Source organism: Plutella xylostella, chromosome 18, assembly GCF_932276165.1.
Source record: "Plutella xylostella chromosome 18, ilPluXylo3.1, whole genome shotgun sequence".
Classification (NCBI taxonomy): Eukaryota; Metazoa; Arthropoda; class Insecta; order Lepidoptera; family Plutellidae; genus Plutella; species Plutella xylostella.
The window spans coordinates 1,819,719-1,845,252 of NC_063998.1; the positions used below are offsets into that span (position 1 = coordinate 1,819,719).

The 25,534-nt window shown below is 39.5% G+C and overlaps 1 protein-coding gene across 6 annotated transcripts in view; it reads left to right on the forward strand.

The window, feature by feature from the left end:
• The window catches only part of LOC105393426 (echinoderm microtubule-associated protein-like 2), a 60,331-nt gene extending 34,797 nt beyond the window's left edge, over positions 1 to 25,534 (forward strand). The window contains exons 1-20 of one of the 6 annotated variants that reach the window (XM_048627339.1): positions 4,874 to 5,027; positions 6,474 to 6,665; positions 7,555 to 7,663; positions 8,090 to 8,221; positions 10,481 to 10,597; positions 10,979 to 11,053; positions 13,783 to 13,950; positions 16,230 to 16,434; positions 17,507 to 17,695; positions 18,639 to 18,825; positions 19,158 to 19,279; positions 19,729 to 19,815; positions 20,225 to 20,351; positions 20,715 to 20,845; positions 21,831 to 21,952; positions 22,854 to 22,986; positions 23,822 to 23,909; positions 24,365 to 24,509; positions 24,815 to 24,896; positions 25,385 to 25,534. In XM_048627339.1, the coding sequence (XP_048483296.1) occupies positions 4,919 to 5,027; positions 6,474 to 6,665; positions 7,555 to 7,663; positions 8,090 to 8,221; positions 10,481 to 10,597; positions 10,979 to 11,053; positions 13,783 to 13,950; positions 16,230 to 16,434; positions 17,507 to 17,695; positions 18,639 to 18,825; positions 19,158 to 19,279; positions 19,729 to 19,815; positions 20,225 to 20,351; positions 20,715 to 20,845; positions 21,831 to 21,952; positions 22,854 to 22,986; positions 23,822 to 23,909; positions 24,365 to 24,509; positions 24,815 to 24,896; positions 25,385 to 25,510 (2,646 nt within the window). In that variant the 5' untranslated portion in view covers positions 4,874 to 4,918 and the 3' untranslated portion in view covers positions 25,511 to 25,534. Of the gene's footprint in view, positions 1 to 4,873; positions 5,028 to 6,473; positions 6,666 to 7,554; positions 7,664 to 8,089; positions 8,222 to 10,480; positions 10,598 to 10,978; positions 11,054 to 13,782; positions 13,951 to 16,229; positions 16,435 to 17,506; positions 17,696 to 18,638; positions 18,826 to 19,157; positions 19,280 to 19,728; positions 19,816 to 20,224; positions 20,352 to 20,714; positions 20,846 to 21,830; positions 21,953 to 22,853; positions 22,987 to 23,821; positions 23,910 to 24,364; positions 24,510 to 24,814; positions 24,897 to 25,384 lie in introns of those variants that run through there. The other 5 variants (XM_048627340.1, XM_048627341.1, XM_048627343.1 and 2 more) reach the window with 5 other exon arrangements.

Consider the following 25,534-nt stretch of genomic DNA (forward strand, 5'->3'; position numbering starts at 1 on the left):
CAATGACCATTTGGATTGTAGGCTTTTGCTAATTTAATTTAATATTATGTACGCCATTGCCATGTACAGACTGTCGTAAATATTGGGTTCGCGTAACCTTTGGATTTATTTAACTTCATGCATTTCTTTAAAGCCTAATAGATGATTATAATCGTTTTTATTTGGTATATAATGGTTCTAGATTTATCAAATAGGCAACAAGACAAGTCTTCCTGAACACATTCCATATGTGTATACTACCGATCACGTTTAGCTATTCAAATAGTTTAATTTATAGCTACTTTAATAGCCTGACATTTCAAGTTTAACTTGGAAATGTCACTAATTATTATTTAATCATTTGTTAATGATGATAATCTACTTGAATAGAGGTGCCAAAATTAAACGATAGGTTACGATTGATGTAATACTGATGAGCTAAATTTACATTACTTGGTCAGTGATTTACCTACATATCGCGAACTTGTTTGGACAGCCATTTTTGGCTTCTAAGTATATTGAATTTTATACTAATTACATCGTAAATATTACATATTTCGTTTTCACTTTACAATTGATGATTCACCTGTCTTGATAGAAATGGGAAATATATAATGTAACTAAACTACGTTCTGTGATTTCATATTATTCTTACTTATATTTGAAGTAGGTACCCATGTATAGGCAGCCGCTAGATCCTATAGATAACAAACTAAACACGCAGTATTCAGTCAAGGTCCGAGATGACACAAGCCGGTGTGTTAACATCGCAAATGTTGTGAAAAACTCGTCGTACCACATTTACCTACTCGTGACATCAACCGAGTGTGTCTAGGAATTTATATCCTATTTGACTTCTTGGAGCATGTTTATTTATTTGACAAAAACTTACTTAATACCTACCTATCGAAAATTTATTATTTTACTGCACAGTATGGAAAAAGTAATTTTGTACAATCAGGTGGACTTAATGCTATAAGCATTTTCTACAAGTCAATCTGCAGGAGGAATAAGGACCAAAATGTATAGAAGAGTAATAAAATAAAAATAAAAAAACTCAAAACTATTTTATAATGTTCTTTCACAATATATGGATGAATTATCTTTATGATAAAAAAGTCTACTTACCTATATTATTGTTTTGTATGTTTAGACAGTGGAGACAGCGTTTTTTTTAACACACAGGCATAAATGTAAAGACATTGTGAAATAGTCAATTTCAATACTGGTTGAATCCTTATCGTAGAAAGTGCAGATTAATTCAGTACAATACTAGTACAAATGAATGAAAAACATTTTTTTTTCTCTTTATAACCATACTATGTGCCCAACCTAGCACCATCTAGATCGCGTAATCCAGCTAAAACCTAGGCAGGCTAGCCAAGGTCTGTAGGTCCATTACTGCCCAACCTTTTTTTATTAGACCACTCCTTAGGTCATATTGATAAAATGTAAATATGAGGTGTAGGGTATAGGCGAGGAGGGTCACGTGTCAGAAACTCAGAACCTCTAGTACGGTTTTTGCAATTTACGTAAACGAAAAAAGTTTTGGTTTTCTTCTGTCACATGTATTCATTATCTGTCAAAAGTTTTACGATAGTTTCCGCTAGAGGCGCCACTTTGTATGCGAGAAAACTTAAACTTTTATAGTTTTCGACAATCTGTTAAACCTGTACTAGACCTCCAGGAGCTTAGGAAATATAAAAATGTGGTGTTTTAAAATAAGGGTTTGACAATAACAGTCGGTATTTTTAACCGACTCAGTTTAAATGGTCTTGTGATTTTGCTTTAAAATATTGTACTTTTATTTACCATAATAGATATAATATAATATATGTTACCTTCCTATAAGTAGGTACTCGAATATTGTTCTATTATATTATCTAAATTCAAGAAACATAATATTATTATGAATAACACCTAAGAGCGAGAACGAGGACACAATACAATTGACAGCCCTAATATAATAAATTAAGTTTAGCAAAATAAATAAAAAATGGGCAAAGAATGACGCAACCAACAGCCAATAGAAGTGACATTCGATAGCTCATTGTCAATCAACGCATGCGATCCGTGACGTGCAGGCAGCAATATTTTAATATTAACTAGATGGAGTGTCAGTACAAAAGAAACATCTAGACTAATATCACCCCACTTCAATCACTGCTTTTATTTTTAGAATTAGTTCTGTTGGAAGATTAGTGACTTTATTCATTGGTACAATGATTTTTATTAGGTTGTACTTAAAACGGTTTAACAATAAACAAAATGCGGTTCGTTTTTTGATTTGCTTTTGTATATATATGACAGGTCATCTTGATTGTATATTGTTAATCTGAGCATGCAGGCGACCGGATCCACGACAACAACATTTATTATTATTCTAAGCATGCATGATTGCGTGGATGTTTATCCATTTAAATCTTCGGGAAATCCTGTATGATCTTCTTTTAAATCAGGATCTAATAAAAGTTTGTTCTGTCTTTCCTTCATTCAGCCACGAGGTTCAAATGGAGAGTGGAAAATTTTACACTTATTATAGTCGTTTTAGGATTAATCATGGAAGTAATAAGTAGGTACGTACGTTAGTACTTATTACTTCCATGATACTTATGTCAAATTTTTACACAATAATTACGTGCTTCGGAAATGTAACTTCGTTTTCAGTTGGCGATACCCGACTTACTGCCAGTTTCAATAACTCTATCTACCGATCACTGGTAGTACTGGTATGGAAGTTACTTTCATATGGCTTTGACATAAATATGTCAAAATAGTTTGAAAGTAACTAACAGCTGGCAGTAAAAGACTCATCCATTTCGGATTTCAGGCACTGTAAAACTCACATTCACACATATGTAACAACATTGAGTACGTTGATAAATCTGCTTTCTTATTCTCACATTATTATAAATAAGGTTGAGTGTAATTAACTATTCAAACTTATTGACTGTTGTAAATTAATGTAAGTTTCGCACTTTCTTCATTCCCAAGCAATAAATGCTGATATTAATGTCTCCATTCTGGCGTGTTTGTCATGCTTAAAATCCATTACTTTTACTTTATTTTATGACACAGTATAAATATAAAGACTTTATTTATCTATTGCTAACTTGCGCCACAATGAAAAATGACCCGCTAAGATTTATATTACATCTTATTATTTTTATGCAACAATAGAATGGCAGTTAAGGAGAAACGTATTGAATTTTGGCATATAGTAAAGATTTTAATTTAAATTTAAATAGGCCTAAAATTAATTTATAATCCTCGCAGAGGTTCAAAAACAAAGCGTGAAGTTGAAGGTGATGTTATTCCTAATTTAAAAAAAAATCTTCTATGTCCATTTGAGCCATTTCTTAATCGCCATCAAATTGGACATGGATGTCCCCCAAGGAGGTTGTTTGCCTCATCCCAAAAAGATCCAATCCTTCTTTTTACTTGATATTTTAATATCCGACCTCATCCAACGTAACCTATTCGTAACGTTTTCATGTAATCCTGTAAGAGCGATCTGTCATCAGTTCCCACGGACTCGAGAGCACTTTCACATGCGTGAGAACACGAGCGAGTGTCGAGCTGCGCGTGGGCAATGAGTCGAAAGAGATTTTGGAGTTCCGTAGGAGAAGAAATATTTATTTATTTATTTTCACTTTCCAAACCTATCTTTGAGCGTAAGTTCCCTTTCCCTAAAAACTGAGCGTCCACCAGTAGGCGCGGCGTATTTCGTGATACAAGGTAACTCCTGGCTGGGTGTGGTGCAATTCATTCATTCAACAGCTATAGTTTAGTTCATATTGAAGTATAATAAGCAACGATGTTTTCGCTTCACTTGCTCGTTTGCCTTATCAATGGTTTGTAAATGATATTAGTCGGTACATAAGTTACTCACAATCAGGATAAAAGATTCCGTTAATCCCAACAATTCTCATGGCGATGGCGTAGTAAACATCTAAAGTTCTAAAGCATTAAGTACACTAAAGTTTACTATACACTTGAATGTAATTATTATATACTATGATGCTATTTAACTTAACTATTTTTTTTTAAAACCTACACGGCTAAAGTACTCGTAAGTAACGTTAAAAAGTTAGCGACTGTATGTGGTTATAAATTGGAACAGATACGGAACCATTATTTAAAACAAACATTATGCCTGAATAAACTCTACAAACATTATGCTTGAATAAACGTTTTTTTCTCACCGCTATTGCGTGCTTTCCTTCTCTATTATTTATTATAATAATTACATAAGCTATGTGGTTATTTGTTTTACAAGGTGCTCATCTAGCATAGCAAAAAATATTGTGTGATTTATGTATTTAACTACTTTGCACGTAATGCAAAATTATTCTAGGGATAATAATACCTATTACTATCCCCTTTCTAATGGACGTTTTCTACATACATAGGTATATTAAATGTGTACACTTGATATGCTTGTAATTATGTAATGCTCATCAATCTTTATTACAACAAAATCAATTCACGAAAGCAATAACCACTAACGATATAATAATGATGTTTTGAACTTTTCGTTTTTGTCATTAGCACGAAAGTTAACGTGTGTAGAGACGTATAATTAATGTATTTTACAAAACAAACTCGTGCTCACTTAAATCTTAAATGGTCAAGTTGTTTTGCAAACAGCCATAGGCTACATTTAACTTTGTTATATAGAGGTTAATCTTAATACACTCCTTGTTAAGATTCCACCGTAACTTTCGCGGGTAGACTTGTTTTGACAACCATTTTCGGATTCCGAATGTATATTGAATTTAAGACTAATTATTTCGTATTATGTATATATAATATAATAATTAAAATGCAACCTATTTACTTCACCCTCCAAAAAGTCTGTGTTACCTAAACTCCTTTCATCGAACTCAGTGACAATGTGTGAACAGTTGTAAACAAGAACTACAGTCGTGCAGTAACCATGTGTTCTCCGCAACGAACGGTGGAAGGGCAGATGGACCGTGAGTCCAGGAGCTCCCGGGCCAGTGACTCTCCGGGAGACACCATGAACGATGTCTATGCTGCGTGGCGTGAGTTGGTTTTCTTACGTGCCAGTCTTTTCATGCTTGACCTCTTTGAAATACCAAGACTTTTTACGACCTCCTTGATGTAGGGCTTATTTGCAATTCCTTATTCTGAGTTTCAAGCACATTTTTTGAATTTGGTAAACGATGTTGCTTTATTGGATTCCTAGCAATTTTATCTTCGTCGCAAACACTGGAATATCACTTTTTTTTAATGTGTTTCTTATGTGTTCTCTTAGTTGTATCTTTACTGTAGGTATTTATTTTTATATTTATGTATCGACTATAGGTAATTTGTTTAGGTTCTATGCATGGCCTGGAATGACCTCTATTAGGTATTTAAATGTGATGTTGCAAACTGCATTTTCCGCTTCAGACTACCACATAAATATCTGAGTTGATGATGCATTGTTGTATTGCAAGCAACCTGTGCCTATACATACGTATGTAGCTACAACCAACAGTATAGTTAATTTAAATTGCTATAACATATAACGCAGACTACAAACACTCTCGACTACAATATGTCGGCCTTCGCGTCTGACTGCACTATTCATTGCCACAATGTCACATCTCACGTTATTGTTCTGTTGCACAACATAATGTTTACCTTTACCTATTTACGTTACAATTCAGTCTATCCATCCAGTCCATCACGACTTTCACTAGACCTCACAACGTGAGTAGTGGTAATTATAGCAGCAATGGACGTTTAAAATTTTATAAATCTAATAGGATTCCATTGCTGTCATCCAAAGATTCTTTCGTTTTTAATGAAACACAATATTTTAACCTGCTAACAAATACTAGTAGGTATACTGTAACTGGACAGTTAGTAGAATGTTGTACAAATTACTTCTCATCAATTTTCAATATTATGTGAACAATAGTATTCGCAACAAAGCAGCAGCAAGAGAACATTTTAAATTTTATGTTTTCAAGTTTCTCAGCTTACATTTTTGATTTTAAGTATGGTGTCAACAAAGACTTTTTAATTAATTATTTTTTTTAATTTGGTTTGCAAATTATTCTCCTACATGACTCTATTGTTTGACCTTAATAATAACAAAAACAAAACTTTTTTACTTCTGGCTAGATGGCCCTACTGGCGCATTGGCCTGACCTACTCATTTTTGAACACCTCAGCGCGTCTTGGGTTTGCCTCTGTGGTAAAAGGACAGGCCATCCACTGACTGTCCAGGGATCCCCGGACGTACCTACACAATCACTCGTTTCTTTCGTGCACCCCGAGTGATTTGCAATGTTTCTCTATTAAATTTATTTATTACACCTGTACGCGGGAAGAGCTCATGACTACCTCCATAGTTACCACCGGTGCAGTATCAGTGGCCCAGTTCTGGGCATGTATTACTTAGCGTCTTTATAGGTTTGTCGTCGACACGATAAGAAGAACATTCAACGTATTAACCATTGTATCCTCTGCATTTCCAGACGAGATGCTAGAAGGCGAGGGCGCGGGGCTGGCGGCTCGCGTGGCGGAACTCGAGGTGCGCTGTTCTCGGCAGGGCGAGGAGCTGCTGTGTCTGCGCTCCACGCTCGCTGATGCCCTGAGGCGGCTGCATGCGTTGGAGGGCAGGGCGCCGCCCGCCCCCGCGCCGCCGGCCAGGAATGGGCCTTATACTGGTGAGCGGGTTTTACTTGATGATAGAATTATGCTAGTTAAAGGAGGGTCGGCAAGCACCGAGAAAATAGAACGTTGACCTTACAGGCAGCGTTGTTGATATAGCCGAAAACAGACTGTAGACTCCCTCCCGTACAACCTGATTTTTTATGAGAAGAATTGCTTCGGAATTGCATCAAAAATTAAGAAAAAAGTGTCCATGATTTATGTTACCATTCGTTCATCATTAGCGGATGATCTAAAGTCTCGTAAGTCTTCCAAACTATGTGAGTCATCAAAATACCCAATAAACTATCGATCGGTTAGTTAGATAGATTGTATAAGGCAGGCAACTGGACCGATACAGTGTTATGGCCACAGCCCGTCAAGGCACTCTCCATGTTAGTCACTGCCCTACTTCGTTTATTGGCTATCTTGTTTCCTATTTCGGCTAACTGAGCCAGTGATTACAATTCACTACGGTTTCGGTAGAAATACATTGCAGTGCAATGTTACGAATCAGCTATTTACCTATTTATGTACTAAATAATATATCCGTCACGCTAGCCAAGCGTGAAAAACCCGATGAACCCTGGCCAGTCAGCGACTGACTCTAATCTGACTGGCCAATGCTATCAGGGTTAAAAATCAATAGCTATATAGCTGTAGTATTTATCACCGACACGCTAAGCAAGAATGATAACGTTAACCCTTCATAGTGTTGGTGGACTCCCGCGCCCATATCCCAGAAGGTTATTCTAGTTTCACAAAAAAAAACAAACGAGCTATCATTTGTTTTTTTTTGTGTAAACCGTACCGTAACTTCGTTTCACCTAAGCTAGCTATTGACCCCCCTCCCACCGGTCTATTTACACTATGTGTTTTACTAAAGTATGCTCTCGATCATTCCAGGGTCATCAGGCACGCCGACGCGGGAGCTGCGGCTGCGGCAACCCTCGTACCGGGAGACCGCCAAGAGGACCTCCAGCTACGGATCCAGCGCCTCTTCACTGCCACAGAGGTGAGGATATTTGAATACAAACTGTTGATGCCAGTTGTCAGGCATCAGGGACAATATACCTAGTAGTTGTATGGGTAAGCGGGCAGGGTTTTCTATTGGTAGAGGCCTACGCCCATCATCATCAGCGAATTGTCGGAGTAATGTGGTGCTCCTTAGGAAAAGCATAATAAGTATTTCCTTAGCAGCGCCAAACTATACTCTGTATAACTACACTCATTCCATTACTTTATTTCTTCGATACAAGCATCTAACCACCACCAAATGATGTATAACAAGGTCCCTTATCTCAATGATATAGAGGCTGCTGGATTCCAAATTAAGAGAGGAGGACAAAATTAATGCAAGACATTACTACTGCTGTCTCCTTCGCACCTATAGCCTTAGCAAGAAAACTACGCACCTCTTACAAACATTCCTCTATTCCAGACGCGGCCCCCAGCACCAGTCCACCGGCTCGCTGCAGTCGGACTCGCCCGCCAGCTCCTCGTCGCTGTCGCCCGCGCCCTCGCCCTCCCCCCGCGCCACGCCCGCGCCGCACCCCGCGCCTTCATACAGGTTGTACGTACTGTGTTGTTGCTGTTGTTGTAGATCATAGCCAGCTTGTACGTCTACTGTGTTGTTGCTGTTGTTGTAGATCATAGCCGCGCGCCACGCCCGCGCCGCACCCCGCGCCCGCGTACAGGCTGTACGTACTGTGTTGTTGCTGTTGTTGTAGATCATAGCCAGGTTGTACGTCTACTGTGTTGTTGCTGTTGTTGTAGATCATAGCCAGGTTGTACGTCTACTGTGTTGTTGCTGTTGTTGTAGATCATAGCCAGGTTGTACGTCTACTGTGTTGTTGCTGTTGTTGTAGATCATAGCCAGGTTGTACGTCTACTGTGTTGTTGCTGTTGTTGTAGATCATAGCCAGGTTGTACGTACTGTGTTGTTGCTGCTGTTGTAGATCATAGCCAGGCTGTACGTCTACTGTGTTGTTGCTGTTGTTGTAGATCATAGCCAGGTTGTACGTCTACTGTGTTGTTGCTGTTGTTGTAGATCATAGCCAGGTTGTACGTCTACTGTGTTGTTGCTGTTGTTGTAGATCATAGCCAGGTTGTACGTCTACTGTGTTGTTGCTGTTGTTGTAGATCATAGCCAGGTTGTACGTACTGTGTTGTTGCTGCTGTTGTAGATCATAGCCAGGTTGTACGTCTACTGTGTTGTTGCTGTTGTTGTAGATCATAGCCAGGTTGTACGTCTACTGTGTTGTTGCTGTTGTTGTAGATCATAGCCAGGTTGTACGTCTACTGTGTTGTTGCTGTTGTTGTAGATCATAGCCAGGTTGTACGTACTGTGTTGTTGCTGCTGTTGTAGATCATAGCCAGGCTGTACGTCTACTGTGTTGTTGCTGTTGTTGTAGATCATAGCCAGGTTGTACGTCTACTGTGTTGTTGCTGTTGTTGTAGATCATAGCCAGGTTGTACGTCTACTGTGTTGTTGCTGTTGTTGTAGATCATAGCCAGGTTGTACGTCTACTGTGTTGTTGCTGTTGTTGTAGATCATAGCCAGCTTGTACGTCTACTGTGTTGTTGCTGTTGTTGTAGATCATAGCCAGGTTGTACGTCTACTGTGTTGTTGCTGTTGTTGTAGATCATAGCCAGCTTGTACGTCTACTGTGTTGTTGCTGTTGTTGTAGATCATAGCCAGCTTGTACGTCTACTGTGTTGTTGCTGTTGTTGTAGATCATAGCCAGGTTGTACGTACTATGTTGTTGCTGTTGTTGTAGATAATGTAGATCATAGTTTGGTTCTATAAGGGCCTTTAATTTTGAATCGATACTTTGTAAAATATAGCATGCTGAGTCCTATTACAGCTGTCAATTCCAGGGAACACTAACTTTATTTACCAGACAATAATTTATGTGTCAAAATCGTATGATAGTACCTGTTAGCTATCGATAGATAGAGTATTGAAACTAGCTGTTAGTGTGCTAGAGTGTAACAGTTGATTGCTAAGTCGATGTCGAACTTTAATTTCAAATATCTTTATCGGAATGGTTGAGCTAATAATAATAAGGCATTATAGGGTGCAACCATTTAAAGAATCGCTTTAGCAATTCACCTGTATGCTAGAAATGTGGGTGAAAAAACATGGTAGCCATGTTGCATTTATGAACTAATATTATGGAGAAGCGCCTTCGAGCATCGATATTCGATAAACCAATAACTGTTAGCCCCATAGAAGTAAACAAACTAAATGTTTAGCTCACAAAAAAACATCCAACGAACGTTTCGAGCACAAAGCACGAATTTTGTGGACGAAACTTCGTAGGACGAAACATTCGGAGGGCTAACAGTTTACGAGTCAATCGACTGTGGATGAACCGCATCAGACTCAAAAGGTGGGATTCCCAGATGTTGCCAGTTTTATCTGTTTCAATCCTTGGACACAGTAAGCCTTATCGGAGATAATAGACAATTCCCCATTAACGGTATTGATTATTTTAAAAGTATTTGCTACTTTATATTAATAGGATTGAAGTGCTGTGCTTTGCTATTTATTTGTACTTAAAAGTATGTAAGCGAGACTATAAGCTTCGTTATTTAAAAGAAATCCGAGAAGGCCCCTCTAATTCATCCATAAAGCACTCCATTGCTCAGAAAGTAACAGTTATAGAAAAACAACCTATACCTACTAAGTCCACACACAACGTTGTCCAATTCACCGTTTAGTAATTAGTCACTACTGCACTATCGCCCATAACAAACCCTGTTATATTCTCTGCTATAAAGTATCCGGCTAGTACTCACCCACTGTTCCTTCCTATAAACCACGTAGATCTCGCAACAACTCCACGTCCAGCAACCAGAGCGCGTCCCCCGGAGGCAACAATCTCACCAAGCGATGGAACTCCACAGGAGACTTCAACGCACAAGGGTTGACTGCTAATAGCAGGTGAGTGTTAATTGTTATTTTTGAAATAACGTTATATTTTTTAACATTGGATTTTGGTAGATGATTAGGTTTATTTTTAGCGAATGCATTTTTAAATATGGCCTGGTAAAGCACAGTAAATGCTGAACAAAATATGAAAGAAAACATTGCAATTGTCTTCCAGAAATAAGGTTTCAGTTTTTGCAAACTTCGTCGTTTTAATAAAAACGTTTAACTATACTGATGATACAGACTGCTTATGAATATCTTTAATTTAGTTGTTATATTACTTATGTATAATTTAGTAGCTATATTTTATGCCGCTATTTAGAGAATTTAATTTCTGTAATACTTATTTATATTTTGCTTGTTCTTTAATATTTGTATTCCTTTCCCCTCTAGATTTACGACCACAAAATCGTTGCTAAATTTATATTCAAATAAGCCGTCCCAAAATGGAGCTATTTTGAAACACGGGTAAGTTGCACCTTTAGGTGAATGGGTTTTTGGTGTGTGATTGTATACCTCTTCTTAGGTCAATGGGTTTTGGTGTATGATTGTTACCTTCAAAATCATTTGTTTTACCTGGTTGGTTTCATGTAATGGTGATTTAACCCGTCAGTTTTCACTTTTCATTTGGTACAGGTTACCTATTTAGGTTCTAAATTAGTGCATATTTGTGGGTAGAGTACCTTCCTACGAATTAATATTTACTTACTAACAAAACCATTTAGCATCCACCATTCTATCTAAATAAACAAGTTGCCATATTAAGTGATTCTTAAAGTCAAAGTTCCATGTTAGTTTTATCCCGTGTGATCTACCGCCCACAGTAGACTCATCTTGATGCCTGAATAGATTGATTATGCACTCAGTGTGTCCAAGTGAATAAATGCTTGTAGCGGAAATTGATCCAATGTTGCCTTGCTATGTGAATATTGTAGGTACCTAGGCAGATGGTACCTAGCTAGGTTAGGTATAGTATAGGACCCTAGCAGTATGTCTGTGGTATCCATGCTATAATAGAAGAAATTTCCAAATACGAAGTTCATTATTATTCTTTCAGAGTTTCAGTCTACAGCAGATAAAATTATTAATAAATGCAAGGTCACATAGAAACATTAACTGAGTAGTCGCCCTATTCAGTTATCCTTGTGGAACCTCAGTATACCTATCGACTATTAAATTAATCGTAAGTAATAAAATTTCCCTGAAAATCAGCCATATTAACTATCTGTCTGATAATCTGCTGTAACATCTACACAATCAATGATGTAACGTGAAGTAATGTCCCACCCACACACAGTTTCGACTCATCAATCTAAATTGTCTACGTATTATATTGTCCACGCTAATCGACGATTACAGGAGGATTGGCGCGACCGCGACCTTGGCCTCACAGAGAAAAAAAGTTAAAATGGCGGGCATTTTGTATTGGACCTTTTTTATACCGGCTCTATTTAGTCATTAACTAATGTAGGTATCTAGACTTAGAATGGGATGTCTCATCGTGATAAAATTACCTCAGCAACTCAGAAAACAAAATATAATGGAAAAGACGCACTATTCCGTCTCCATTGCTTCTTAACTTTGCAATTTGTCCGTACACGGAGCAAAAATAGCATCAGTGAACAGAAAACCGTCGTATTATTCGCGAGCAATGTCGACAAATTCCACGGCAGTCATGCTCCGTTATAACCAGGCAGTCTGTAAATGTTGTTAAAGCCAGCCGGCTGTGTTACATTGAATCAGTGCTTGAAACCTGTATTTTAATTTTGTTGGCTGTTTGTGAATCTTCTTTGCCGATCAGAGAAAAATAACGAATATCGTTTTTGTTTTTAAATTGGCGCCATGGAGGACGGGTAAATTATTTATTTACGATAGGTATTATTAACATTTAAAGCCTAATAAAGGTTTCTATTACCTATTACTCATATGGTTTGCTTCCCATCCTTATCAGATAACGTTTATAATTATGTCAATCATAACGTGCATTATTTATGCAGCATTTTGTTTTGTTTTTAGATTTATAGCGTAAACTTCTAGTCGCTTGTCACTTCTTTCGGAGGACGGTCGAGTATCAACTTTCGCTACACAAAAATATCTGGTTATTCTTCGGTTTTAGCAACTTTTAAAGACACAGGAATATAAAAGATGTCGTTCACCCCGATGTAAGTTAAAACTGTGGGCGGTTTTGTTGGAAGCTGAGTTTGCCGACTTAATAATGTCATGTCGTTGTTTTAATGGGTTTTGTGCACCTACCCACATCTTGCATTTGACTGTTTGTAAATTGCATTTCTGGATTCTGGATTCAAAATTATGGACACATTTAAACTAGTTCAACTTAATTGACTTTTCAATGAGAGGCTAATTACGAATGTACTAATTTTGATGTGACCTTGACTGTATTATACATACATACTTGCATTTAAAATATACTTAAGAACTACCTTACTACCTGTGTTTTGTGTACAAATGACTAACATCCTCAACTATTTTCCTGACTAACTTCGGTTTCTGGTATAAATGCTTTATCTTGGTGATTGGCCTTCAGAAGGTTCCTCGCATGATGTGGTTTATTTTAACTATAACAATGCCTTTATTTTCCGCTTTTGTTTGTTTGTGTTATGTGTTCATGTTACTGCCAAGATACCTAACAATTTAACTAAGCGTATTACTCGTAATTTCGAATAATTGTATCATATCATAAAAAACAGCTAGATTGGTACCGATATAGATACTTAGAACATGCTGTTAATTCTACGGTATGTGGTTGGATATAAACCTGTCGTATGGAGTACTGGTTTTCTTGACATAATTTAGGTTGTATATCCATATATGGCTCGTGCATTAAATTGTTTTGAACTTAATCTTTGCTCTGACTGCCGCCATGTACCTAAGACTTATTTTTTCATAGGAATTAAGTAAACAACTTGAGATATAGGGCCGCTACCGTATTACCATCGCGCCATCATCGTACATTAGCAATCACCCATCTTTAAGCAGCGCTGCAATCTGTCATAACTTGTATGAATCTGACAGATGATTGGCAGCGCTGCTTACGGATTATCGATTGCTGATGTTCCAATCGTGGTACGGTTGCTGCGATATCAGCACATTATTCCCAACAGTCCATCCTACGATCAAGACCAACGTCTTCACATCTCTAACTTCCCCATCAACTAACATACTCTTTCTCTCTCTAGCACGCACACCTGCCAGTACAATGAAGAGGACGGCAGCATGCGCATGTACCTGCGAGGGAGACCCATAGTGCTGTACTCTCCCTCTGACGCCATAGACAATCTAGACCCGGCTAAGGTGGCGCCCCCTCCGCAGAACAAACTCAAGTTGGAGTGGGTGTACGGGTATAGGTGAGTGGTTTTGGAAACTATTTTGTGGCTAAAAATACATGCAACTTTATCAATAGAACCATATGACAATCAAATAAGAAATAAGCCCAAAACCTTTAAAAGCTATTGAAAACAGCTTGTCCTTTATCGCAACATACGTAAAATTACATTTATTTAGGTTTACACATGCCAAAACCTATAATATCCCTCCTCTTGCCTTTGAATGTTTAATGTCCTTCTATGTTGTCTTAGGTAAAATTATAGCAGATAGATACCATAAAAACTATAGTACATGGAGTATAAGTATAAATAAATTAAATCTCTGTACAGTATGCCGAAACAATATCAAAGTCAAAGTCAATTTTTTTATTCATTGTACAAATATAAAATTTTCTGATGAACGTCAATTTTTACAAATTACTCTCCGTTCGGATAAGGGGGGGCTCTTTCTCTATAATGAACAATATTTCCCCGGAAAGCTAGGTCATATAGGTGACCTAAATGAATTTTTAAACAGCTATTATAGGAAAACCTATTCAGACATGCGTCAGGGTCATAGATAGGTATTATTACTGTTTATTTGCCTTGCGGTAGTCTCCTATTGGTCATAAAGTATTCACGCATGAATTCATACACGACGTGGTGGGGTAGAAAAGGCTAGGTATTATTTATATTGGAAAATGTACATATACATGATATCCTGTAATAACCACTATAATAGTAATGGTAATAATTACCCTAAAAGATGGCAGTTATTCACAAAATACTTGGGTAGATTATAAAACTGATAACTTAATTAGATAAAACCCCAATATTTTTCATTACTTTTTGTCACGCAAAGATAGTTCACCTTCAAAATTGTCTATGGATTATTATGGTACTAATTATTATGAAATACATATATAGTATACTCAATTATGATATTTATTATGAACATAATTTTGTTTAAAATGTGAAGTGCTCTTGCATGGCGTAAAATTTCCAGAATTCAGTAAAGGTAGTAACTTCTGTTTCTTGGAATCTCTCGCTTGACCAATCAACCATCTTGATTGAATTTCGCAATTTGAAAAAAGGTTTACTTCATTCAACTTATTAATGCCTTAAAAACAAATGACAGCGATTACAAGTGTATCTTACCCCTTCGCAAAAAGAGGGATTTCATAAGTTTGGCCTTTGTTCATCTCTAAGTCGGACTCTTTTGTTTACATAGACTTTTAAATTAATTATTAGTTTCGCAAGGTAATAGGTACATAAGTACTACAATGTTCATGTCGATCGATACCTTTTAATGTTAATTGCAAACGATAAAGGGTGTTTCTATTGTAACCTACTTCTGTTAACAAACAACGTTACTAGGCCAAGCTTATGTGGGTTTACAATTTATTTGGCAATCGCCACGCAACGGATATCTTAAATGGTAACAAATTAATTGTTATTGTTATACTTTACTTACCGTATATGGGTTTATTTGTTTTTTTTTTACTAAAACCGAAGTGAGATAGTAAACTTTTTCAAGACTTATGTCTCAATCTTACCTACTTATTAGGTTTTTTAAATAATTAAGTGTAGTTAGGTCTCGTACCTACTACATATAAAACACAAATGAGAATTAACGCTTGGCTGCTCAACTGTTTTACCGACAAAGACGTTGTCTGGACGATCATAATAACATCACAATCTTAAAATCTTAGATCTTTTTTGAAGTCGTTGTACATCATGTTTGTAGGTGCAATTCAAATATCGTATTGTATTACATACTTTTATTAACCGACTTCAAAAAAAGGAGGAGGTTCTCAATTCGTCGGGATCTTTTTTTTTTTTTTTATAAATATTATATTACTGTTTGATGTGTCGCAGTTACAGCTACGCCCTTAATATTTACTATGTATTTGACGTGCTTCGGTTGGTTTAAGTTCTCTAATAAGATCGGTTTTACCCGCTCTTTTTTCTTCGAATTCCCTTCCAATCAGGCCAACATTTGACCTTTGCTTCCATTCGAAACAAAACATCCTCATGCATCCATATACACTCACGAGCAATTTCCACCATTTTAAAATTAGAGTCAAATATTTCCGTTATTAGTTATTAGTTGGTAATATTCTGATGCGATGTTAAAATAAATGTTCTTCAATATTACAGACGCCATTAAGCTAGTTTGTTCCGTTTTGGAGTAATTTGGTGGTATGTCACTGCTCGTGACTGTATAATCTGCTTTCTCCAATAAATCAATCAGAGCAATCATGAAGAATTCGACTTTACCTCCCACTCTAAGTAACCTTTTTCACCCCCTCCCCTTCCAGAGGCAAGGACTGCCGCAGCAACCTCTACCTGCTGCCCACGGGAGAGATCGTGTACTTCGTGGCCGGCGTGGTGGTCCTGTTCAATGTGGAGGAGCAGTGCCAGAGACACTACACGGGGCACACGGATGATGTGAAATGTCTGGCTGTGCACCCAAACAAGATGGTGGTGGCGAGCGGGCAGTGCGCCGGGCATGGGGATGCTAGGGTGAGTGTTCCATAGGTATACAGTATATATGTCGCAGGCATCTGGTTTAATCTCCTGTTTGATTGAACCGCTAGCCCGTTCATTGGATGACGCTGCTTAGTTGTATGACTAGGCCGAACGTTGATTGCACAAGCGTCACAAAACGTCCAACTAGTTAGCTGACTTAAAATCAGTCAGGTGGTGAACAAAACAAATATGGCGTCTAACAGCTAACAGCTGACACAAAAAGCACCTATATTATAGGTTTTTTGCAAATAAATTAGTTTTAAAGTGCGTTATTTGTGTTAAAATAGTGTGACAACATGGATTTACGTATTATTACGCCGCGGGCGTTTTTCGTAGTTTCAAAGAAAAAATTGTGGCGAAACTGGATAATTATGAACAACAATATGAAGGTACGTTTATTGTTATTGTTTAGTTAATTTGTGAGATAAGAGCTTTGTAACATAGTATTTTTGTTGATTCTTGTCTGGTCATGTTCACCCTAACCAGACATTACAAAGTTGCTATACTATATCCCATTCAACGACTTCGCTGAATGACGTTCAGTCAAGACGTTGAACGTTACAATCAACGACTTGACGAGTTGTCCTTTAGTCATACAACTGAATAGCGCCATCCAATGAACGGGCTAGTGGTTCAATCAAACAGGAGATTCAACCAGATGCCTGCGACATATACACATTGATACACACACATACTGACCTGAAAAGACTCAGATAATTACGATTCGAGTCGCATATTCCCTATGTTCTGATGTGATTGCGCAGACAATCTTTATCTCAATCAAGTTGTCGTGTCTGTATTGATGATGATAAAATAAGTGATTCCTTAGAAAACTAGATTACTTCCCATAATACCATGAGCGTCTTTAATCGGTGGACCTCCCACAGGACACAATTAAGATCTTTGCTTCTAGACTTTGAGCATACTAACCAACAGACAATCCAACGCAACGATCTCGCGATCTCGCACGGCAAAGAAGTCTACATACGTAAGTGCCTTCCGAGCGCGATTGGATCGCGTCGCTGCATCTGATATAAACCCTACTAATCTAAATTCCCTCCCACAGCCCCACATCCGCGTATGGAACTCCGTCTCGCTATCCACCCTAGCGGTCCTACAGACCCACGGCGGCGCGGTCTGCCTGTCGTTCTCAGCGGACGGGGCTCGACTGGCGGCAGTTGACGACTCGGCCGAGCGGGCCCTCGCCGTGTGGGACTGGCAGCGCGAGCGCGGCGTGTGTGTGGCTGAGACTAAGGTATGGGATAGACAAGGAGGAACAAAATGGCGGTATTTGAATAGGTATGGATAAGACAAGGAACAAAATGGCGGAGTTTTTGGACGAATGATAGGGTCCGGAGCGGGTCCTTGCAATAAACTGGAGTTGAGACACATTCCACCTTCGCTGCACACACCGCAACAAAGTGTCTTCTATTTATAGTAGTTCGCTTCTATTCGCGAAAAGTGACCAATGACGGCTGCACAAAATTGTCAAGAGTACCACGAAGAAGAATTGTCTTCTTCACCCTTAACCGTCCACTTCTGTTCATATGCCTCTCCCAAGAGCGCCTTAACACTATAACCTCGGCGTTCCACATCTAGCTACTACCGCCTACCCATCTAATTACATCCGCGTATGGAACTCCGTCTACCACCCTAGCGGTCCTCCAGACCCACGGCGGCGCGGTCTGCCTGTCGTTCTCAGCGGACGGGGCTCGACTGGCGGCAGTTGACGACTCGGCCGAGCGAGCCCTCGCCGTGTGGGACTGGCAGCGCGAGCGCGGCGTGTGTGTGGCTGAGACTAAGGTATGGAATTGACAAAGAACAAATTGGCGGTGTTTTTGAATGAAGGATAGGGTTTGGAGCGGGTCCTGGCTACAACAAACTGGAGTTAAGACACATTCCACCTTCACTTCACACCCCAACTCCATGGAACCGCAACAAAGTGTCTTCTATTTATAGTAGTTCGCTTCTATTCGCGAAAGGTGACCAATGACGGCTGCACAAATTGTCAAGAGTACCACGGAGAAGAAGAATTATTTTCATCACCCTAAACCGTCCACTTCTGGTCATATACCTCTCCCAAGAGCACTCACCACTATAACCTCAGCGTTGCACATCTAGCCACTATCGCCACCCATCTAATTACTTCATTCCTGTATCTCTTCTACTCTATTTAACAAACCCTTTCTCTATTCCAGTGCTCAGTCGACACAGTGGTCTCAGTAGAGTTCCACCCTCTGGACCGCAACCAGATAGTGACGTGCGGCAAGAACCACATCGCGTTCTGGACTCTGGACCAGAGCAACGTGCTGTACAAGCGAATGGGAGTCTTCGAGACCAGGGACAAACCCAAATACGTGACTTGTCTGGCTTTTAACCATAATGGTGAGTTGCTTTACCAGGGTGTCTGGATGGATAGCTTTAGGTGCTTAGTGAAATCGGTGGGCCATCTTTTCTCCAAAAGCTCTAGGTGGGCAGTGAATTGGGTACATATATTTTTTTGACAAGGAAACTGCTGCTCGGAAGGTATCCAATCCACTGTATACATATTGCACCATTCTCTTCGATTCTGGACTCAGGATGTCCTTTTTCGACGTGCTGTAAAATCCAAATAAAAACTCAATCATACTCGTACATCTAAAAGTAACAAATTATTACCAAAATGAAAACGCTTTTTTTCTTGAAATATCTGACTAATTATAATATTTGTTCCCCAGGCGACGTCCTATCCGGCGACTCGAGCGGCAACGTGATAGTGTGGGGGCGCGGCACCAACACCATCTTGAAGCTCGTGAAGGGCGTGCACGACGGACCGCTGTTCTGTCTGCTCACACTCAAGGTACTTCTATATGCTATATACAGGGTGTTGCAAAATAAGAATATGCGCATTTTCAAAAGGAATAGAACAAAAGTTTCGCAGAAGTTCCTTAGAAGGGGGTCACCCATCCCTGAGTCTAACTAACTTTTTCGGCTTACTGTAACGGCCATTTTTGCAACATCCTGTATATTCACGTCTCTTGATCATGGCTAATATGACCATGCATCAAAGGAGCCCCGCGGCCGTTAATGAATGCAGCTGGTGAAAGTACCCGCCATTTTGGTGTTCAGAATAAAAGTAAAAAACTGGCCACTGTTTCACGTCATATCCATTTCTTTGTCTACTATTCGATACGTAATATAGAAAAGAAAGGACGCAGTACTTAACTATCTTCAACCCCACAGTAACAACGATCCATCTTCAACTTTTAACAACATATAACTACAATGTATATTATTGTGTATTTCCAGGAAGGACAAGTGGTGACGGGCGGCGGCAAGGACGGCCGCGTCGTTATGTTTGATGAGGACCTGTCTGCGCCCATCAGTGAGACCACGGTGAGTCACGTAGTTCATTAATAGAGTACCATATTAGAGTATTCATATAACAAAAGAGCATGTACGATATCTGAGCGACTGGTATCCCTATTAAGAGTGGAACCAAAACTACTACGATAACAAATTTAATAAATTCGTAACCGTTTAGGTCCCACCGACAACTCTGCGGTTGAGACACAATAGTTGCAGCAAATACGTTGGCATTGCTTTGTTATAATGTTGTTCTTATTGCCGCATTTATAGAGCTTATAAAGAGTTTGAAAGAAGTTAGTAATATAAATAGGAAAAACACCAGAATTTAAACTCTTGGAGTTAGTAAAAAAAAACCTACGTTCCTTTTTCATAACTTCTATAAATATGACAGTTAGTGTTGGTACAAATAAATAAACAATTAACTGTGTATCACCAGATCGAGGGCCACTACGGCGGCATCCGCGCCATAGCCGAAGGCCGCGGCTCGCAGCTCTACATCGGGACCACCAAGAACTGCATACTGCAGGGGGACATGCAACTGGGATTCTCACCGGCTGTATTAGGTATGTACTTATACCTTAGTTAACCTTAGAAACCTATTAGCTGTATTTGTTTATTACCTAAAAAACTTTAAACATTGTTTAACAACTATTAATTTGATTTTTGAAGGCCCTAGATATTTGACTATAAATCTGGACAAAAATCAGACCGTTATCACTTATGTCAGATATCTGGCGAGAGAGCTTAATAGAGTTAAATGTTGTACACATTTTAGTACGCACTTTTGCCATGCCATCCCGGATAAAATAACAATTACTGTGCCTGTGGACTTCTAGATGACCTATGTCCCTGTTTAGCTGTAAGCGTGTCTGTTTTGAGGTGAGTAAACTTAAAATAATGCTAATAATTTATTTATTATTCCCCAGGCCACGTGGACGAGCTCTGGGGCCTGGCCACACACCCCTGCCTGCCCCAGTTCGTGACGGCGGGCTGGGACCGACTACTGCAGCTGTGGGACTCCATGGCGCACTCCACTGTGTGGTCTAAGGACATTGAGGTACGGTGCATTGTTGATTGACACTGCTCAGTTCGTGACGGCGGGCTGGGACCGACTACTGCAGCTGTGGGACTCCATGGCGCATTCCACTGTGTGGTCTAAGGACATTGAGGTACGGTGCATTGTTGATTGACACTGCTCAGTTCGTGACGGCGGGCTGGGACCGACTACTGCAGCTGTGGGACTCCATGGCGCATTCCACTGTGTGGTCTAAGGACATTGAGGTACGGTGCATTGTTGATTGACACTGCTCAGTTCGTGACGGCGGGCTGGAACGACTACTGCAGCTGTGGGACTCCATGGCGCATTCCACTGTGTGGTCTAAGGACATTGAGGTACGGTGCATTGTTGATTGACACTGCTCAGTTCGTGACGGCGGGCTGGGACCGACTACTGCAGCTGTGGGACTCCATGGCGCATTCCACTGTGTGGTCTAAGGACATTGAGGTACGGTGCATTGTTGATTGACACTGCTCAGTTCGTGACGGCGGGCTGGGACCGACTACTGCAGCTGTGGGACTCCATGGCGCACTCCACTGTGTGGTCTAAGGACATTGAGGTACGGTGCATTGTTGATTGACCAGTAAATAGGTAGGTAGCTTGGGAGAAACTAAGAACCTAAGCGCAGAATTTTAAGAGTAACGGGTGGAATGGGCGATGTGAAGCCTAAAGTGCATTGTTGCTTCACTGATAATACAGGACGTACATCAATATAATCATGATAGATTGCTGCATTACCTTTGGTATAGGCTATTAAGTAATTCCCATAAGAAGGCCCTTTAGACGAAATGCCTAGCTCTCAGATAACTTCCATAAAGGAAACCCTAAAAGTGCTTTGAAAAAAAACCCTTGGTATAATAATATGCTTAAGTGATAACGACCATTTGTACAAAATCATGTGTTTGTAACTTTTTCCATGTTTTTTGTGTATAAAAATATAGAATATATTATGAATTTTACCTATATGAAACCATCTCTCTTCCAGGAGCGCGCCCAATGCTGCGCGTGGTCCAACTCTGGGTCGGTGATAGTCGTTGGGGCTCTCACTGGACGCTGGCTCGTGTTCGACCCACACTCCAGAGAATTACTAGCTGATCATCAGGACGGGTGAGTGTATAGAGAGAGACCCTAGATTTTTATAGACTATAGCTGTTCCCGCGCGCTTCGCTTCGCCTTAAAAAGTTTTCCCGTGGGAATTCCGGGATAAAAAGTAGCCTATGTTCTTTCCCAGGGTCTAGACCGTATGTATACCAAATTTCATTCAAATCCGTTCTGTAGTTTTGGCGTGAAAGACTAACAGACAGACAGGCACAGTTCATTATTTAGGACTAGCTGTTCCCGCGCGCTTCGCTTCGCCTTAATAAGTTTTCCCGTGGGAATTCCGGGATAAAAAGTAGCCTATGTTCTTTCCCAGGGTCTAGACCATATGTATACCAAATTTCATTCAAATCCGTTCAGTAGTTTTGGCGTGAAAGAGTAATAGACAGACAGACAGACACAGTTACTTTCGCATTTATAATATTAGTAAGGATAAGAGTATTAATATCAGACCTGCGGCTGCTACACGGGTTCGTTATCGACGTCGATAAACTCGTTCGTGTTCCGTATTCATGGTGAATCGCGATATAGTGACGTTTATCTACATCCAACTCGAGTAGCGACAACTGTGAACCGCTTACGCGATTAAGACGCACACGCGAAAAAAAGCGATGGTATAGGCTGCGTATAACATTAAGAAACGACTCCCTGAGTTGCTTAACTAAGTTGGGTGCTGAAGAAAACCTCTGTGGCAGTAATATTGCATAAATAGAACTGGAGAGAAACGAAGAACCTGGTGTCAGATAACCTAGATTTAATCATAGCTGACCAAGGTTTTAAAAGTACTTGCCGACAAGTTGTTGCTGTATTGATTCTAACATCCTCACATATTATAATATCTGAGTCTATAGCCATTAAAAAACACAATATCTCACTCACAAGTCACATCTCACCTTTATCTTACCCACAGATCAGAACCGATCCAGACGATCCAGTTCTCTCCAGACGACAAATACGTGGCGCTCGGCTCGCGAGACAACTTCATATACATCTACCAAGTCGACGATGAGTGCAGGAAGTACTCCAGATTAGGGAAATGCTTGGTAAGAGCCGTTGTAAAATTATTATCAGTTAGTAATTGTGGGTTGCTGGACATGGCCTTATCCACGTTTGACTTTATATGCCTGTCTATATACCATCGGCTCTTTATTCTGTGGCAAATAATAATGAGAGGAGAGACCGACTGGTACACAGCTTGCCGATCCATAGTGATCCTTTTTGTTCTCTCATAAATAAATTTTAGCTAATTAATGGTACCTATGTCCTACTATAAATTTACTGTAGCGAGTCTCCAAATATGTACCCCTATAACATTTATGTCTATGTAGATAATAGGTGCCAAAAGCATGTACTTATAGCAATATTTTTGTAAAATAAAATATATATTTTTTTGTTAATTGTATTTTTTAATAATTATAATTTTGTATGTTTAATCGTAATTTCACGCCACCTATAGTGTACGGAGAGAAAACGTAGAAGGGTAAAAATAAATACTTCATGGAATGCGATGCGCTTACTCTATGTAAAAACTGATTAAATTAATATCTACCTACCCCTGCATGATCATTATCTTGCTTATATCTATGTAACAACCATAAGGCAGTTAAATTTGCTTGTTGAAATGTTGTAACAGAATGTCTAAATAAAAATATGAAGAAAACCAATATGCTTCCCCCGTACTTGTGTTTGTTAAGTGTGTACCTTACCCTAAAATATAAATAGAATAAAGACATTGCACCCAAACTCCTTATAATAAATAAGATACCTTAGTTTAATATAGATACCCCTTCACCCTGTAGTGCTTACAAAAGCGTTAGTTGGTAGATTAATTTCATCTCTACCACATAGCTACATAACGTATAATATTGCGTTTTTCAGGGTCATTCCAGCTACATCACTCACTTGGATTGGTCGGAGGATGGCCAGTACATCAGAAGCAACTCTGGAGATTATGAACTGCTGTACTGTAAGTTTATGTTTACTCTTATCTACTAAGCTGGAAACACAAGGAACTTTAACTGAGGTGGACCATAAAACTGATATTTATAATTCTGTCCATATACTATCAAAAAGCAAGGCAGCAATAAAGTAAAGCTCGACGTTAGTTTTAAGTTCCTTCATCCAAATCTTTGATGTTCTGGTTACGTGATTTATAATTTATCGTGTAAAATTTCACTATGTGAAAAACCTATCAGTTTAAGAAAACTTACATGCAAGTTACAACGAATTCATCGATTTTCATCATTATCATCCCCCTTTATCGTCCTATTAGGTATAGGTATAGACCTCCTTTTGAGTACACTTTCGATCCTGTACCGCTATTGCCTACAGCCCTACATTATCCTCTGAGCTTTGCTGAAAAACTTTTGTCATCACATCAACGAAAGATTTCCACTATTACCTACATTTCTTTGCCTCCAGGGAACGCAACAACATGCCGCCAAGTGACGTCCCCCTCCAGTATGCGCGACACATCATGGTTCACCCACACCTGCCCGATCACGTTCCGCACGCTCGGAGTGTGGCCCGAGCACGCCGACGGGACGGATATCAACTCTTGTGTGAGGTGAGTTGGAGGTAGAACCGGGGACATAGGGCAAGATGGTGGAGATAGGCCCCGTAGGTGGAGGATCTTAGGGTCTAAAACCGGATATATGCAGGTGGTGGAGATAGGCCTCATTGATGGATATAATTGTGACCTCATTAACGAGGCCACAATGTCTCGTTAATGAACATAATCCTCATTGATGGACATAGGCCTCACGCTCGAAGTGTGCTCCCATCCCCGTCCACTATGCAAGATCACCTTCCACACGCTCGGAGTAGTCGGAGTCTATTTGGTTTATTAAATTATATATTTTTTGTGTGCAGGTCTCACGATAGCAGACTAGTTGCAACAGGGGATGACTTCGGGAAGGTCAAACTCTTCGGGTACCCCGCTACTCAGCCTAAAGTAACACTTTAATACAATACATGCTTAAAATAGTTATATATAACATATTGATCAACCTATGGCACTGCAAAACATAGAAGCTTCTCAAGTATACCACCTAATAATCTCGTTACAATAGGTTACGGTAACATAATTATCTACGCTATTATACTAGAAATCACGAAACTTGACCAAAACGTGTCAAAACAACATGTCGAACTGTCGATTGAATTCGCCATTTTGTTCATGGCTAGCTTTCCCCGTGGGAATTTCGGGAAAAAGTTACCTAACTATGTAACTATGTGTTAATCGAAAGTGTCAGGTGGGTTACTGTATCGGTACTGGCGAGAAACTAATAACTTTAATACAACGAAATATGTAGAGTCGTAGCTCGCGCAGAAGCGCTCCGAAACTTATTTTTTCGTGACCTCTCAGGTTCAAGTTACTGTACACTCTATTAATTCACGATACGATGTATAATATAACCCTCTCCATTCTTCTCCCCCCAGTCACTCTGCCACCAGTACGGCGGCCACTCGTCGCACGTGACCTGCGTGCGGTTCTTGCCCGACGACTCCCGCGTCGTCAGCACCGGCGGCCTCGACACCAGTGTCATGCAGTGGATCGTCGAGTAGACACGGGTTGAACGGGTGTTTAAA